This window comes from Equus caballus, chromosome 7, assembly GCF_041296265.1.
Source record: "Equus caballus isolate H_3958 breed thoroughbred chromosome 7, TB-T2T, whole genome shotgun sequence".
NCBI lineage: Eukaryota > Metazoa > Chordata > Mammalia > Perissodactyla > Equidae > Equus > Equus caballus.
Window position 1 is genome coordinate 53,958,127 of NC_091690.1, and position 19,032 is coordinate 53,977,158.

The 19,032-nt window shown below is 40.8% G+C and overlaps 2 protein-coding genes across 2 annotated transcripts; one reads left to right on the forward strand and one right to left on the reverse strand.

The window, feature by feature from the left end:
* Positions 1–2,474: 2,474 nt before the first annotated feature.
* On the reverse strand, positions 2,475–3,331 carry OR7E228 (olfactory receptor family 7 subfamily E member 228). The gene is given in 2 exon segments (XM_067053911.2): positions 2,475–3,254; positions 3,257–3,331. Coding segments are annotated over 2 exon segments (855 nt in total).
* Positions 3,332–13,514: 10,183 nt separating this feature from the next.
* OR7H3 (olfactory receptor family 7 subfamily H member 3) lies at positions 13,515–14,453 on the forward strand. The gene has a single exon (NM_001390937.1). The coding sequence runs from the start codon at positions 13,515–13,517 to the stop codon at positions 14,451–14,453; it is 939 nt and encodes a 312-aa protein (NP_001377866.1).
* The last annotated feature ends 4,579 nt before the right edge of the window (positions 14,454–19,032 follow it).

Below are 19,032 nucleotides of genomic sequence, written 5' to 3' on the forward strand. Positions count from 1 at the left end.
TTTTTGGCTATGAATGAACACATTTCTTAATAAATTTGGAGATCCTTTGAGACAAAGTGTAGCAAAAAATTAATTGGACAGGATCTTTTATACTTCAAGACTCAGTTAAAGAAAAGTACTCATGGCTTTTCAAATTTTGAATCAACTGTTCTCTGATATTTTAAGAAAGGTCTTTATTCTACAGGCAATTGGTCAGTGGCTTAATTGAAGCACTCACATTTAAAAAATATCCTTTTTAGTCTTTTCATGATAATTTCCTAATAAAATTTCCATAACTGAAAAAATAATTTGTTTTATAACCTATAAAAAAATGTTTTTCTTGATTTTGTTGCAAGATTCCAAGACATTTTATAGCTGACCAAAGTTACAAGCTCAGATCTGTAAAAAATGGTTTTAAAACTTCTGTTGGTTGTACATCCATGTTCATCGCAGCATTATTCACAAAAGCCAAAAGGTAGAAGTAACCCAACTATCCACTGACAGATAAAGGGATAAACAAAATGTGGTATATATATATATATAAGGGGATATTATTCAGTCTTAAAAAGGAAGGAAATTTTGAGCCAGCTCTCATGGCCTAGTGGTTAAAGTTTGGCATGCTCCACTTCAGCAGCCCAGGTTCAGTTCCATGGGCATGGAACCACACTACTCATCTATCAGTAGCCATGCCTTGGTGACAGCTCACATAGAAGAACCAGAAGAACTTACAACTATACATAACTACGTACTGGGGCTTTGGGGAGAAAAGAAGAAGGAAGATTGGCAACAGAAGTTAGCTTAGGGTGAAGCTTCTCCTAAAAACAAAAAGGAATGAAATTTTGGCACATGATACAACATGGATGAACCTTGAAGATATTATGCTAAGTGAAATAGGCACTCACAAAAGAACAGATATTGCATGATTCTCTTATATGAAGTTCCTAGGGTAGTCAAATTCATAAAGACAGAAAGTAGAATGGTGGTTTCTGGGACTGGGGGAGGGGAAATGAGGAGTTAGTGTTTAATGGGGACAGAGTTTCAGTTGGGGAAGATGAAAAAGTTCTAGAGATAGATGGTGGTGACAGTTGTACAACAATGTGAATCTACTTAACGCCACAGGTTGTCCATTAAAAAATGGTTAAAATAGTAACTTTTATGTTATATTTTTATATATTATATATATATATATTTCACCACAACACAAAAATAGTAAGTGAAAAGAAAAAGAACATCTGCTGGACACCAGTTACCTGATTTTAGGTGATGAAATTAATCAATTTTTTGACCGTTGACAGGAAATGTCTTATCAAATTCATTTGCTAAAAATATCTCTTAATTTTGTCCACTTCATTGTCTCTGAAAAACTTTTACACAACAAATATCTTTTTTGCTCTGTTGCAGCAAGTTTTAATTGACATCATTATGACATACCTTCTTCCAGTCTCTTTTTTTTAATATTCCAGTCACAGTACTGCTTTCTGCATCTCCACTCAATTCTGCATCACTAGTATGCCTTCATATGAAAGTCAAAAACTTGTCCATACTTATGTTTTTAACTAGGAAAATAATTTAATTGTATTATAATTAAAATAAATGTTTCTACTTAATTACCAATTACAAAGTACCTAGTATCATTGTAACTTGTGCTTTAGATTCATATAAAGATATTATAACATTACACTGGTGCATTAAAAAAAATCATTCAAACCGAATGAATCTACTGTACCAAAGAGATGACCTATCAGACATGCACAGTACAATACAACCCACCATGAAATTGATATGTAATCTCAACAAGATAATAAAGTTGTATTTCAAAGAAGAATATTTTACTCTGCTTCAGTTTGTGTGTGTGTGTACGTATGTGTGTACTGGATAACTTTTTTTAATTGTGGTAAAATACACATAACACAAAATTTACCACCTTTACCACTTTTAAGCGTACAGCCCTGTGGCATTAAAAACATTCACAGTGTTGTACAATCATCCTCACCTTCCAGCATGCCAAACCCCAATCCAATTAAATCTGCATCCCTACTGACAAAATCCAGGCATGAGGATTTTTAAAGCTGACCAGGTGCTTCCAGTATGAAGCCAAGATTGAGGACCAGTGACAGACTCTTTCACATAACCTGTTTCAATAGATTTGATCAATGCCAAAGTGTTTTGACAATAGGCATGGACTGTGGAAAGCTTTGAGAATTGTATGTATATTTAAAAACGAGAGTTGTGCATTTCATAAGTTGTGCCTGCGACATAAGTAACAAATACAGACGATTCCAAAGGTGTTATAGGATTCAAACTTGATGTGGTTTTGAAACATACAGGAACCCAGAATATTTCTCTAATCCTGCTGAAGTACCAAAAAAAGCAATATTCAGATATAAAACATCAAGAGAAATGAAAGCCATGAGAGCTACAAAAATTATGTGACCAGAGAGGCATGCTTGACAATTCCAGATGTTTGGTTTTGCAATTTTTTCTAATCAACAGACCTAAAAAATGGCCAGGCATTGCAAATAGGCTGGTCTACTCAGGAGCCTCTGCGTGGATCTCTTCATGTCCCTGTTTCTTGGAATGTTGATGAAAAGTTTCAACATGGAGGTGACCACAGTATACACCACTGAGGCCACCGCATCATTCCTGGGAAAATGTGAAACAGTTGAACCAAGTCCCACTCCAATGCTTGTTCCATGAAATAAGCAAACAGCTAACAGGTGAGAACCACAGATGGAGAAGGTTTTGTACTTCCCATCTGATGAGGGGACTCTCAGAATGGAGGAAACAATTTTATAGTAAGAGAAAAGGATCCCTGAGATAGGGAGAAAACCAGAGATGGCACCAACTAAATACATGACTATGCTATTGGTGAAAGTATCAGAACAGGCAAGCTTGAGGAGTTGAGAAGGGTCACAGAAGAAATTAGAAATTTCCACATCCTTGAAGCAGGTAAGTTGTAACACAATCAAATTGTGCAGCTGGGATTGCAAAAGGCTAACAAGACAAGACATTAAAACTGAGAAGCCACAGAGACATGGATTCATGATGACCGGGTAGTGCAGAGGATGACAGATGGCCACAAATTGGTCATAGGCCATCATGGTCAGTAGCATATAATCCATACATCCAAAAAGGATCAAAAAAGACATCTGTGTCAGGCAGCCCACAGAGGAGATGATTCTTCTATGGGTTTGGATGTCCATAATCATCTTGGGGATTGTGGTGAAGATGAAACTAATGTCAACCAAGGAAAGGATGGAAAGGAAGAAGTACATGGTGGGGTGTGGACAAGGGAGTCAGAGCTGACCACCAGTATGACGAGCAGATTCTCAAGCACAGTGACCAGGTACATGGACAAGAACAGCCTGAAGAAGAGAGAGCTGCAGTTCTGGATGGATCTTCTGAGAGAACCAAGAGAAGGAATTCTGAGACACGTGTTAGATTGTGTGGTTCTATGTAGCCTGGAAACCTTGAATGTTGTAGATGCTCATAAATGGAAAATAATTGGTCCACCCAATTGTCCATTACATAGAAACAAACAAGCACTATTTTATGTTGTCTCTAGTTCTATGGGACATCCTTGAAAAGGAGGAAAGTACTTAATTTGTGGAAGCCACATTGCCTACATTCTATTAACCAAACAGGGGTGTATTCACCATTTAAAAGAGATTTTCATTTCGTTTTGTTCTCAATGCCTCTTTGGTGCCAACAAAGAATAGGCTCTAGAGAATTGGATATAAACTTGTCTTTTTCTTCAAATACTAAATATCTACTTGAATGAGGACAAAAATAAAATGTCCTTTCAGAGATTGAAAGACACTATAACTTCAGCTCACAGGATGTTTAAATTGAATGACATGAGGAGCAGCCTTATCATTACCAAAAATAATAGTATTTAAAATTTATTTTGCCCTTACTTTATGCACTCATCACAAATGGATTCCATAAGGAGCATCCATCTTCTGTTAGTCATTACTCAATGTAGTTGTATCAACAAGGAGTCAAACCAGATGACAATACTGATGCTCAGAGATACTCTAAGAACTTGCCTCATGTCACAGAGACAATAAGTAGAGCAGACAAGGATTCAAAATTAAATTGTCAGTCTCTGAGTTTGACCGTTCAGATGACACTAAACTTCTTCAGTCTCCTGACGTGAACAAAGTTTTCAGCAGAGTCCAGAGGTCTTAAACATAGGTACATCTGAGAGACATTTAACTGCTTCCAGTTTCTTGAGCAGGAATGGAACCCAAGACTCCGAGTTCATGTCTCCCTTTGAGATTGAGTGGGCGGATTGCACAAATGGAGGAGGGAGTGGACAGCTGGAGGGATATCCAGGAGTGGGGATTTTGTCGTCTATTATCACATGGCAACTGTTTCTGTGCTCTTTGCCTGGGATCTCAGCCATCCTTCCTGTAGTTGATGCAGCAGGTGCACCCACTGCTCTCCACTGTGGTCTACCAGAAACCCCCAAAGAGAAGAACACAGTGAGTAAGTGATCTCTTCCTGAAGTGTCCAGGGAAGTGAAATGGCCACTTGGGTGCACAGGGAGTGGATACCAGCCAGGTGCCCTGTGTCAGGAGTCAGACCGCCCGATTTAAACTTGGTTTCACTCTTTGCTACCTCATGACCCATACAAATTACACAAAAACGTTGTGCTCCTTTCCTCTTCAATAAAGTAATAATAAAGTGTGCACCTAGATTTTGAGGATGATTATGCAGGTGAAATGAAACAAGCTACATGGAATGCACAGTTCAGAGCCTGGCACTTAGGACACACTCCACAAAGGTTCAGATGTTATGGTTATTGTCATCTTCCTCTTCCTCATTCTCTTATTCTAATCTCACATTCATGATCCATTTAGAATTCATAAGGGACACTATAGAGAGACCTATTTCCTGCTCTTGCAGGCGAGATGCCTATGGGAGCTCAAACAGGTGTGGGAGGAAAGCAGAACTCTCGAGGAGATTCCTTGGACCCTCCCCCCCCATCAGAACCAAGAACATAGACTCCACAGTCCTTGGAGCTGAAACTTTGCGTACTTCTGCCCTACCATCTATCTGTCCCAAAGTCCTGTTTGTTCTCATGGTGAGGAAACACTCTTCCTGATAGTCCCTCTCATTCTTCCCACATACCTCAGAACCCCAAGTTAGGAATACGTAGTTGACTCCCAGGCTCATACAGACCCAACAAGTCTCTTTGAAGGTGCAGTGTTCCCATCCTGAAATCCTGATATCAGACCTGGGAGGAAGATGAAGCTACTACTGGGGTAACAGGCACAGGCTGGCTGGCTGGCTGCTCCCATCTTTTTTTCCAGGGGTTTGGCATTTTCCTAGGGCTATTTTCCTAGGGAAATTTGATTGTGTTCCCTAGGAGATGCTCAGGTCAGAGAAAACACACAAGGCAGATGGATGGATCAGAATGAAAACTTCTTATGCATAATGATAATTGTTGCCATCACTCCCCAAGATGATGATGACATCTCCTCATTGGTCTTGCCATCCCCACTCTGGTGCCTTCTACAGCCCACTCTCTATACAGAGGCCACAGGAAACTCAGAAATCAAAAAAAGGACATCACATCACATCGTGTTTGCTACAAAGTCTTTCAATGGCTTCACATCTCCCGCATCTTAAAACCCTAACTCCTCACATGGGTCTATACACCTATGAATGACCAGGGCATTGATTTTTGACCACATCCACCTCACACCTTTTTCAACATTGTCACCATGCTTCCGAAACACAGGCCTGTGACTCAAATATGTCAAATCAGTTTCTGCCTTCAGGGCTTTTGAACATGCTCTTTCCTCTCCCAAGAGTGACCCTAGCCATTCACCTGGTTGGCACTTTCTCATCATTTCCACCTTAGCTCCGAATGTTACCTCCTCTGAGAAGCCCCCAGGCATGCTTCGGCACACAGCCCTATTTTAAATATACTCGTCATTATTTATTTACCTGTTAATTTGTTTATCCTTTGTATCCTTGCATAACTCTGTCCACAATTAGAAGGAAATCCCATGAGGGCAGGGTCCTCATCTATCTTATTGCTCTATCACATATGGAAAGTGTTCAACTATATTTATTTGTTGAAGGTGCTCAAAAAATTTTACCTTGAATGCTGAATGAACAAAGACAGTACCTATTAGGGTGACTGCGAAGCCGACCACAAGGCCTGTGAATGTCCTGACACCCCAGTTATTCAGTGACTCCTGACCTCAGGCTCTCTTTCTCAGAAATACCTGGGTCAAGGTGCCGCATGGCCGTGTGTGACTGGGCGTGGTCAGCATCATTGCCCTGTCACTCGGGTGGCCCTTAGGAAAGCTTGCCCTCCTCTCCGCTCCTCTTCTCTACTGCTTCAATTTTTGTTCCAAAGGGTGGTCCAAGGGCATCCTCAGGGACCTCAGAGAAGACTCTAGGCTCTGAGCAAGACTTGAAGAAAGATGTTTCTTAATCCTTAGACTTGTAAAGAATCTGCAGATGGAATGAGATGTTTCCCCAAGGGAAGGTGGATACCCTGGAGGCCACATCTAAGAGGAGAGGAATTGCTTTAGGAAGAAAAAGGCCCAGTGGGGGCTGAGGTGTGAGGCAGGAGGATGTGAGGGTGGGGAGGGCAGATCCTACATGTGGCTCTAACTCTGCTCCCAGTGGGTAGAATCTGCAGAACCATTTACTCCCCTGACCCTGAGGGAGTGTGGGACTCTCCAGAAACAGAGTCGAAACAGTAATTTATTTAATGAGAAGTGAGGGTATTCAGCCCCAAATAATCCTCCTGTGCTCTTGGCTCAGGCTCACCTATCCTAGGCCAGGAGGAAATGCCCTTGGGCCCACCCATTTAGCTCTTTGTCCCTGCTCCTCCATCCTTATTTGTCCTCCATCAATAGAAGGAAAGATAATAGAACCCAGACTTACAGAAATTCTATTGTGATATCCCAGTGTTGTTCAGAAACTGCTGTGGCAGAGAGGTAAGAGGGAGGTCAGAGCTTTAACTGCATGCTTTCCTGGCACACAGGCAGGGATATAGAGGGAGGAAAGCCCATCAAAATTGAGTAAAAGTCCCTGACTCTGGACAGGTTTCTCCAAGCCCCACTACGCCTTATATTCTCTTACCTCTATCTCTAGTTTCACTGCCTCTCAGTTTCTGGGCATTCCATGCATAATCCTCTCTCCACTCACAGGAAAATCCCCCTCCCTTTTTTAGAGGGGACATTTCCACCTCCATAGAGCATCTCCCCTGTGCCCAACACTAAGCTAGGTACTGCACAAAAGAGGTAACTGTAATGTATTGCTCTCCTGGGAGGATGAAAAATCCAGAAATGAACATATGCATGCAATGTGATAGTTTGCCTCATGTGTAGTCCAGTTTCTACAAGGTACAGAGGAGGTCCAAAGAGACAATGGTCAGTGCTGTGTGGAGGTGTCAGTGATTTCAAGACAGAGTGTGGAAGGAGGGATAGGACATTTCTTGGTGAATACGGGAGAAAGAGGACTCCAGGTAAGGGTAAATGCAAAGGTCTAGAGCTTTGAAACTGCATAGAATCCTCTTAGAATTGCAAGATGTTGAGTATCTAATGTCAAAGCATTATTTTCCAATAGATAAAAACATGCCTCTCATACAAATATATAATGAGCATATGTCAAAGATTTATTTCTTAATGAGGGAGCCAGGAGAGTAAAGCTAGTTTGCAAAGCATTTGAGGAACAGGAATTTATATAGTTAGGAAAGGAATGATGGAATTAGTTTTCCAACTTAGATACAAAAATACAAGAAAATAAAACTATAGCCGTTGGGGTTATCTTTTCCACCAGATAGAGATGTCCCACAGGAAGAAGATAAATGATAATCTCTGGGGTAATCTTTTAGCTGAAGAGAAATAATTTGCATCTCTACTGGACGAAAATCATTTGCAATTTAGTAATCTCCTATGAGTTAGCACTAACTTCACAGAGCCTAGGTCCCAAGCAAACAAAAACACATTCCCCCAGAAAATGAGAGAATTAGGCAGGCCTATTAGGCAATATTTCAGTGTGATAGTGAAAGGAAATGCTGTCATCATTTTGCCTCATTGGGTAATTTCCTTCTTACTACATAGGATGGATCAGAAGACAGGAAGAGGGTGGTGGAATGGGAGATGAAGCTGGAACAATAAGACAGGGAGCAGATCATGGAGGGCATCGGACTTTGGGCTTTCTCCTGGAGAGATATAGAGCCATAGAATGATTTTTAAGATGCACATAATGATGAGATTGGAGCTATTCTGATATTCTCTACAGAATGGTCTAGAAGGGTATCAGTCTATTTTTAGCCCAGATGAGAGGTTATGAGGACCTGAATTACAGCAGCGTTGGTGAGTGAAGAAAGTGTCCAGTGGGAGTTTATATTGCCATCTTGATACTAAGGACAGACTCTTCCTAAATAACAATCTTCATCCATTCATCTAATTTATTAATAAGTATTGTAGCAATAGCCATCTTTACCCATTCCTGACTCCCTATGACCTACTGCATGTCTGAGTCTCAGATGTTTCCACTGGCAAAGTTCTCACTTGTCTCCCTATGAGCCATGGAATCCTGAAATAATAAATCTGCATCTGTCATCTAGGCTGATTATATTCCTCCCCTATCTGAAAAATCTGTCCTACAGCAGATCTTTTATTCCGTATGCCACAAACACATAGATACACCCCCCCCCACCATCAAATATTCAAAATCAAGTATTTTCAATTCTTTGCTGGATTCAGCAGCAATGCCTACCTCCCATCAGGGAGGCCTGAAGGCATTGGATGTTATTCCCAATTCACAATCAGATTATTTATCATTGCAGCCAAGTAGAGACCTTTTTATTTCTGCAGGCTGTTACTTTTGAAGTGAACACACCAATTATGATCTATATGATTCTCTGATGGTAGATATTTGGTCAAACATTACTCTGGGTGTGTCTGTGAGGGTGTTTCTGGATAAGATTAACATTTGAATCTGTAGACTGAGTAAAGCAGATTGTCCTCCTTAATGTGGGTGGGCCTCATCAAATCAGTTGAAGGCATGAATAGAGCAAAAGGGCTGAGTAAGAGAGAATTCGTTCTGCCTGACTGCCTTTGGGCTGGGACATTGGGTTTTTTTGCCCTGCTTTCAGATTGGAATTGAAACACCAGCTTTTCCTGGGTCTCAAGCCTGCTAGCTTTCAGACTAGAAATATACCATCAGCTCTCCTGGTTCTCAGGAGTTTGGACTTGGAGTGCGACTACACATAGGGTCTCCCAAGCCTCCAGCTTGCCAACTGCAGATTTTGGGACATGTCAGCCTCCATAATCACGTGAGCCAATTCCTTATAATAAATCTCTTTATAAACACACACACGCTCATCCTGCTGGTTTTCTTTTTCTGGAGAACCTTGACTATTATGCAGTTTCTTTTCCTTGTTTTCACCTCTAAATTTTTGTTTCTCTTACTCTTGCTTTCCCTTTTCTTTCCTCTTTTAAATACCAGCATAATGGTTCATGATAAGTTATCTTCCATTGAGGGGTTACTCTACACCTGACCTGCCCCAGGGGAACAGGGAGAAGGGAGGAGCCATCCTGAGATCCATTCTAAGATATGAATATATTTCTCTATAAATAACTTTTTTCTGATCACAAAGTAATATGTGCTCATTGTGAGGAATTAAGAAAATGTAGAAAAAGGGGGAAAAAAGAAAGAAAATAGGCACCCATAGTCCCACATCTCAGAAATATAAGCACATGATGTTCTGATGAATTTCTTTCCAGTCGTGGTTCATCTCCAAATTGCTACTGTTCTATATGAATGGCTTTCTCTCCTATTCTTTCCACTTAACATTATAGCATGGACACTTTGTCATGTTGGCTAGTGTTTTTGCACCACCCCATTAGATTGTTCAAAAATTTCCATTACTATAAACATTATACTCCAACAGCAATACTCTAAACAGTATACTCTAATAGCAATACTCTAAGCAGCATACAGTAATGCTCTCCAGTGTATTCTAAAGCACTATAAGCAGTAATGCTATCAAAGTCTCATACCTAAATCCTTTTTGGCCAATCTGATCATCATTTTTCCTAGAATTAAAATAGAAGGATCCTAGTGTATATATACATTTGGAAGGTTCTTAATACTTAGTAACTTGATTTCCAGAATATCTGAGCCAAAAGGAGTCTTTTCATATACCATCATGCCAATTACCCTCATTATTATCAACACTCAATATTCTAATTAAATTTCGTGGGTTATTTTTTCACTATTTCTTTAACTGAAATCAGATTCTTACCATATAATCCAGCAACTGCACTGGTAGTATTGACACAAGTGAGTTGCAAACTTATGGCCACATGAAAACCTGCACACGAATTTCATGTAATTTTATTTATAAATGTCAAAAATTGGAAGCAATCAAGATGTTCTTCAATAGGTGAACAGATAAACTGTGGTACATTCAGACAATGGAGTATTATTTAGAAATAAAAAGAAATAAGCTAGAAAGCCATAAAAAGACATGGAGGAAACTTAAACATATGTTGCTAAGTGAAAGAAGGCTATTTGGAAAGGTTACATGATTCCAACCATATGACATTCTAGAAAAGGCAAAATTATAGTGATAGCAAAAAGACCAGTGGTTGCCAGTGGTTGGAGAGGGGAGGGATGGATAGCACACAGAACTTTTAGGGCAGTCTCTATGATACTGTAATGGTGGATAAATGCTATTATGCATTTGGCAAAACCGACAGAACTGTACAACACAGGGATAACTCTAAACTATGGACGTTAGTTAATAATAATGCATCAATATTTGTTCATCAGTTGTAACAAAGGTATCACACCAACGCAAAATGTTAATAATAGGCAAAACTGAGGGCGAGTCGGGGGTAATATATGAGAGCTCTACTTTCTGCTAAATTTTTCTGTAAACTTAAAACTTCTCTAAAAAATAAAGTCTATAAAAATGGCATATTCTTGTTTTATTTTGATTTTCCTTGATTGTATGGAACTTGAACATTTCTTCATGTGTTGATTCACTTGTATTTAGCCTCATGTTTTTTGGATTTTTTTCTTACTGTTTTTAAGAGCTTTCAAATATATCACTACTGTACTTTGGTTATATTTTCTTATAAATTATAAATTCTCTCTCCCTCCGATTTTAATTTGCCTTTTAATGTCATTTGGTATTATTGATAAACAAATGATACATTGTATGTACTTTGTGATTTCTTCCACTGCTCTTCTGCTTAGGAAGTTTGCACACTTCAAGAAGTATGCAAATATATTATCTATATTCATTTCTAATAGTGTTCTGATTTCAATTTTTCAAGTCACTCTCTTTTCTATTATTCATTGTGAGGTATTTTTTTTAAGTTTTCTGAGCACCATTTATTATGTCATTTTCCTTTTATGGGTTGATTTGTGATACATCTATATTGTGAACTAAATTCTCGTACTGTGTCCAGTTCTTGACTCTCCAATTTGTTCCATTGATCTCTTTATATTTAAGTTGACCACACTGTTTTAAAAGTTGCATGTCCTCATCATCCATCTTCTTTTAAAACTTTCTTGAATTTTTAACTAAGTTCCTTAAGCTTAACCAGTTAATGTTCCTAATCACTTTTCTCAAGTGGATCTTAAGGGTCTAAATCAGAATAATTACTGCAGAGGAGTCAAAGGCAGCGATATTTCCATGGTACTCAAAGCTACAGGAAGGCTGAGCCCATGCCTCTTACTTTTCTATACTTATTCCTACCCAGTGCCTGGTATACTGTAGGTACTCAAATAATTATGGAATAAATGAAAGATGAGAATATACAGTCATTTAGATGTCTACAAAATTTAAAGATCATCGTGGCAAAGAGAAATGACCTTCAGAGAGGCAAACTGAGACCATGTAAGTTATAGACACACTTCAATTCAAAGAAAGGACCTTTTTCTTTTTTTTTTTTTAAAGATTGGCACCTGAGCTAACAATTGTTGCCAATCTTCTTTTTTTTTCTTTCCGCTTGTTCTCCCCAAGTCCCCCCAGTACATAGTTGCTTATTTTAGTTGTGGGTCCTTCTAGTTGTGGCATGTGGGACGCTGCCTCAGCATGGCCTGATGAGGGGTGCCATGTCCGCGCCCAGGATCGGAAGCAGCGAAGCCCTAGGCCACCGCAGCAGAGTGCGGGAAGTTAACCACTCAACCACCGGGTCGGCCCCAAGTACCTTTTTCCCATATGTGTATAAAATTGAAGGCAACTGCCTCTTAATTTAGGAATTGCCTCCTGTTGCAGAGACCTAATATTCAAATAGAAACTAAGGCTTATTTTTTTTCTTTAATGGAGTGAAATGAAAGGTAGAAGGCTCTCTTTCTTTTTACGTTCAGTTGAAGAGACTTCATGATAAATAGTGTCTTTGTTATTGGTTAAAGGGCTTTATGATAGGGAATTGCCTCTAGTATGCCCTTAAAATTTCTTCTAATCTGTCATTCACTCAGTAAACATTTGTAGAGCGTATATTATGTATCAGGTACTGTGCTAAGTGCTTGGGATAGAAATAGAAAAGACATTGTCCACCCAACCTAAAGAAATTTAACAACTACAACACAAACATGTAGGGAGGGCATAAATAGAATGTATGGTGGGGAGGGTCTGATTTGGTCTTTGGGATTGAGGCGTATTACAGCACATTCATCATTATGATGATTCTAGAGGGATAAATTGGGACAGTTATGAGAAGTTACTATAATAATGGAGGAATTATCTGTAAAATCTTTTCCAAGTATCCTCCTCTGAGTCAAACTTGAGACAGAGAACAGTCTATTTCAAGACAGTGGCAAATGGCGCGATGGCAAAAACATCTCATTAAATTCTGCATTTCCTAATGATCGCCCTCTTTCTCTGCATTTCCCTGGGACTCGAAGAGACCACAACTAGAAGGCAGAAGGGAGGTGTTCATGAGGCTGATGATCCTTTCACAGGAATTGTGGAAATATGCGAGTTCCAGGTAGTAGGTACATGAGTGATCTATTTGTATACTTCTCTATATTTTTAAAGTTTGGTACCGCCCCCCCCCCCCTTTAAGAACAGCAGGGCGCTATGGAAATAGTTGTCAAACCCAACTGCTGTTACATGGGGAACTTAAAAAATGTTAGATTCCTGGCCATGCTACACCTGTACTGAGTTCCCAGGAGAGGGATCCAGAAGGCGGCTTTTTAAAAAGTTCCCCGGATAATCCTCATTCAGCCATTCCAGCGCAGCCCTCGGAGCAGCTTTGAAGTCCCACTTCAGCGCAGGTGGAATAGCCATTTGTTGGGGATGATGCATAGGACACCCTTCCATGCTGTGGGACATTCGTCTTAAAGAGGGGTTCCTGGTAGTAGTGGTAGAAGCAAGGAAGGGAGCGTATCATTAAAGAGGTTTTGATCAACAAAACACTTAGTTAAAACAGAACACTTCATGAGTGAAAATTCAGTTTGAAAACATATGGCACATCCCCTTTTGTCATTGTTTTAATTCCATTATTCTTGCTTCTTTCTAGGCAATTTCTATAAGTTATATGGAAGCAGGGAACCAAACAGCTATTTCAAAATTCACCCTTCTGGGACTTTCAGATGATATGGACCTGCAGCCTCTCCTCTTTGGGCTGTTCCTCTACGTGTACCTGATGTGTGTTATAGGGAACCTGCTCATCATCCTAGCTATCATCTCTGACTCCCACCTTCACAATCCCATGTACTTCTTCCTCTCCAACTTGTCCTTCACTGACATCTGTTTCAGCTCCACCACCATCCCCAAGATGTTAGTGAACATCCAGACAAAGAGCAAAGTCATCACGTATGAAGGCTGTCTCACTCAGATGTATTTTTTCATGATTTTTGCTGGCTTAGATAATTTGCTGCTGACCGTGATGGCCTATGACCGGTTTGTGGCCATCTGTCACCCCTTGCACTACACAGTCATCATGAACCCCCGCCTTTGTGGTCTCCTACTTCTGCTTTCTTGGTTAATCTGCCTGACATATTCTTTGTTGCAAAGTTTGATGGTTTTGAGGGTGTCCTTCTGCAAAGAGACAGAAATCCCCCACTTCTTCTGTGAACTTACTCAGATCCTCAAGCTTGCCTGCTCTGACACCCTTGTCAACCACATCGTGCTATATTTTGTAACTGGCCTGCTGGGTGTTATTCCCCTGACTGGGATCCTTTTTTCTTATTCTAGAATTATCTCCTCCATAATGGGAATTCCATCTACTGGGGGGAAGTATAAAGCCTTTTCCACCTGTGGGTCTCACCTCTCAGTCGTCTCCTTGTTCTATGGTGCGGGTCTTGGGGTCTACCTCACTTCTGGAACAGCCCACCCCTCCAGAAAGGGCTCAATAGCCTCGGTGATGTACACAGTGGTCACCCCCATGCTGAATCCCTTCATCTACAGTCTGAGAAACAGGGACATGAATGGGTCTCTGAGTAGACTTTTCAGCAGAGGAGTGTACTCTCAGTGAGATCACGGAAGTTAAGGACAGACAACAGAGATCCAAAGTGCTGTTAACTAGTGTTCCTGAATATGTAATCTGAAGACATAGAAAAGATATACTATTCATGATATACTAGAAGACATTCCTGAACTGAAGACTAATGTGAAGCAGCACACCAAAAGGCTCACCATCTACTAAGGAGAAAGAATGGCCAACCAATAACTAAACTTCTCATGAAAATAAACTATTTCAAGGATACAGACTCCTTCCTTTAATCATCAAGAGAGAAGGCAAGTCAAAAAAATGCAGCAGAGGAGGAGAGAGGACAACAGTGATGAAAATGTTTACACATTGTTGACTCATCTTTAACCTTCTCAGTTATGTTCTAGCTAAAACACAGCACCAAGCCTGCTGGACTATGCTTTTCCCTGGTCTGTCTAGAAATGCCATCTGGATTGCCTCATATTGATCTTCCTTGTCCCGTAAAATTGTACTTATTGTATCTTGCTTTGGTGGTGCCCACTGACCTATACTGAAGACTTTAATAGGAAACATCTTTTTGTAGTGTCAAATTTAAGAGAAAGTAAATCCTGATCTTTGTCAATCCATATGAGCCAGCAGATCTGAAATACAAGTCCAAAGCAATCTACTAGCTGTTTTCCTTGCCTCATCCACACTTCACCAAATCTTCACAGGCCTGCTCCTTCTCACAGGCTAGGGCTCAAATCAAAACTGTCAGAACTTCAGAGGCCTACCCTGGCTACCATCCTCCTATTCATTCCAGTTTTCATAGCACTTATATTTTGAGGTGCAGCAGAGCATAGCACCTAAGAGGGCCCTAGGTTTAAGTATCTCTTCATCATTCACTCATGGTGTGATCTTGTATAAGTTACTTCTCTGTGCCTCCATGCTCTCATCTGTAATAATAAGGCTGACAATACATTTCCTGAAGATTTCTCGTGGGGATTAAATGTTACACATAAGAAAGTCCAGAACAGCATCTGCATAAGTACTCAATAATTGTTAGCCATAATAAGATCCAGGAGAGCACTCGAGATCTATGTTGACCACACACAGGTGCAAAGAGATTGTGAACAGTCAGCCAGGGACTCTTCTGTTGCTTTAACCCTATTAACCATAACAGCTTGCACTGCCATGGGGAGGGGGAATGGGGGGTGGGGAGGGCAGTTCAGGTCCACTATCAGAAGAGTTGGAAAAACTGACTAGAGAGGGTGGATCAGGCTATGGGTTTAGATGGGGCTGAGTGCATCCTCAGAGCTCTAACTCAGAGCACCAAGGAAGCCATGTAGCAGAGAGGGTCCCGGCCAAGGCTCAGCTCTCTGAACAGTCATAAGAGCACCACACACTGGAGGTCAGATCTGCAGAGTCTAGGAGAGAATGTTCCTGTACCTAGAGACTAAAGATTAGGCCAGGAAATGGCCCCAGACAAGGACTGGCTACAACAGGAAGCAGGGAAGACAAAGCATACTTTATACTGGTTCAGCTCCATGCAGAGATTCTCTTGAACTGAGAGTAAAAATTTAACTTTAATACCTGTCTTAGGTTGACCTGAGGACTGTTGAACCCTCTTGGTGATCAATGGATTCGGAAACATGCAGATTCCAATGTCTGAATCCTAATTTTACCACTTATTAGGATATCTACTCTGTCCTTAAGCAGCCTCCAATTCTTCATTTGTAAATAAGTGTTGGGGGTGATTACAGAAAATCAGTGTCTAATGTACAGATTTTCAAAAGGTAGTGGGCACCATATTTATGAACACAGCATTTATTTATTTGTGTCCCCATCTTGTGCCCAAAAGAGGTAATTCTATTGGCAGGATCCTGCACCCCAAAAAGCTCGGCCCAGCTGCATCCTTTTCCAGCAGGTGTCTGAGAGAGATAGAAACTGATTGCTCCTGGGGGAAAAAAAAATCCCTTTATTCAGTGCGGTAAGTTCTTAGCTTCCAACCATTCTATGGAACCCCTGGCCCTGGTGATCAGGGCCATAAGAATTAGATGAAGCCAAAAAGATAGGGCCATCCTAATGAGCCTGGAACAGTATCTGATTGTCTTCCATCTTTCAATTAGTTCCTGGTATAGAAATTATTACTCTACCATGGGGCTTTTCAATCCAGGTACTGCTAACATTTGGTGCCAGATACTTGTGGTGGGGGCTGCCCTGTGCATTGTAGGATATGTGCTGGCATCCATGGCCTTATACACTAGACAACAGTAGCTTCCTTGACCACCATGTCCCAGTCATAAAAATAAAAAATGTCTCCAGACATTGCCAAATGTCCCTTGAGGGAAAAATCACTCCCAAATGTGCACTGATCTACCATGACCCAGGAGAACCAAGGAAAAGAAAAGGCAAGAAAAATGAAGTGAGAGGAAGACCCTGGTTTTCCTAAGGCCCAGAAAAGAATGGACCTAAGATATCAGCCTCTAGCTGAGAGAGTCCTCACATGGAGAGGGCAGCCTCAGGTCTGGAACAGAAGCACCAATTCACATTTGTTGAATAAACAGATGAACAAATTTTAGTGACCTCAAAACTCCATAGGACAAGAACCTTGTCTGTTCACTGGCTGCTGGGGGTTCACCATCTTGATTGTGGTGATAGTTTCACAAGTGTATACATAGGTCAAAACTGACCATACCGTCTATGTTAAGAATGTGCAATTTATTACACATCAATCGTCTCTATAAAAAGTTATTCCCTTTCATTTGGACCCTTCCAACACAAACACTGGCCCTGTGGTGACTGCACAAATAGGTATGATTTCTTCCCTCTCCTATCCCCACACCACTTCTGAGTATCTCCGAGTACTCTTCCACTCTTGGCTCACCCGTTGACTGCACTGGGCAGTGGGGTGCAGGCCAAAATGACACAAGCAGGGACCTGCAGTGGAGCTTATGTTCTCCTGGAAGCCACCAGCATGTGCATAGGCCCCATCTACACTGCTGGAGGATGAGACATGAGTGAAGAGCAAGTAGTTCCCAAGCTAAACTGGCAGCCAGCTGCAGACATGAGTTAAGTCCAGCTAAGCACAGACCAAATTTTCAACCAATAGAATCATAAACTAAATAAATGGTGGCTGTTTTAAACCACTGTTCTTTGGGCAGTTTATTACGCAGCGAATATAAATAGGCCCCTTCATTCCATTCTACTAAAGGGCACAGGTCACCTTTCTAAACTGCAAATCTCACCAAACTCAGTGGATTTCCTTCCAATGAACATTTAAATTGAGATGGATATATAGTGTTGATGTGTTTGTGTGTTATATAATCTGTCCCATGTTACTCCTCCAGCTTTCTCTCCTACTTCAAAGAGTGTCATTTTACATGTCAAAGAATGATATATTTTTTGTGCCTTTGCACTCTGGATTCACATGCTTATTCAAATCTGAGCCTGAATACTGTAAATAAGCCTTCTACACTTAGCTTGCATCCCCTTATATGTAGCTTTCCTTGATTGCTCCAAGTTCAACATCCCCTCCTTGGGATTTTCTGAATAGATTAAGTGGTTACACTAGCTATCTCATTTATTGTTTATCTCTGTCTCTCCTCCTAGACCTTTACTCCTTTAAGGGCAGTTCTGTGTCTTATTGTCTTTCTCCCGGAAGCCTAATTCAGTGTAAGGCACTTAACTGACATTCATTGGTTCTCTAGAGAGGAAAAAGTTCTGAGTGATGGGAGTTACCCAAACATTACACAAGACAGAGCTGTTTCCTGCTGGAGAGGATCCAAGAATTGAAAGCCATAGTCAGACAAGACTCTATGCGAGAATAATTAGAAGTCCCCTCCAGAGAGACCATGTACGGTATCGTGTCTGTCCCAAGAACCAGCAGGGAATTGCAATGAGATGCAAGAGCTCTGGGCCATTTAGGTGGAGATGGGAATTTAGCTTCCTTCTGCCCTGATAATTGATGTGATGGCAGGACTGGGCACAGAGGGAGTAGTTGCGCTGGATTCCCAAAGCTCCTAATTAAAGAAATAGTCCTGTTCTACTCAATGCTGAGAGATAAGTGCTCTCCTTCCCTTGGGCCTGTCCTCTAGGGTACACAGGTTTTTTTTTTTTTTTTTTTTTTCAAATCTAGGCAAGAGCAAGTCAATGATTGCTATTTCTTCACTAATGAGCCTAAGAAAACTTTTGACCAGGGCCTGCAGCACATTCAGCACCTTCACTCATGGATGTGCCAAGCACCTCCACCACTCACCCAAAGACCTGCACGGAAGCACTGCAAGAGGAAAAGGAAGAGGGCAGGGATTCCAGGAAGGCAAATGGAAGACAGAAGTCCTGGAAGAGATGAAGTGAGCTCTGACAGAGTAGGGACTCAACAAATGGGTCCTGTTTCCAGCTGGCAAGCTGACTTTTCGCTGCTGTGTCTTCAGCACGTGAATGACTACCTTACAATGGTGTGTGGAAGGCTGTAGTTAATCTACGGGTAAAGTGTTCAAATCTTCCATCTTCTTGGCTAAGGTAGAGAAACTACTCTTTAAAAAATTATGACAAATATTAAGTCAAAACAATTGTCAAAGACCCAAGGCTGGAACTTGTCTTTAGGAAGCAGATTTATTTATTTATTTAGGTTTTCAAGGAGTAA

Coding starts and splice junctions, on each gene's coding strand:
- OR7H3 (NM_001390937.1), top strand. CDS start 13,515: ATGGAAGCAGGGAACCAAACAGCTATTTCAAAATTCACCCTTCTGGGA.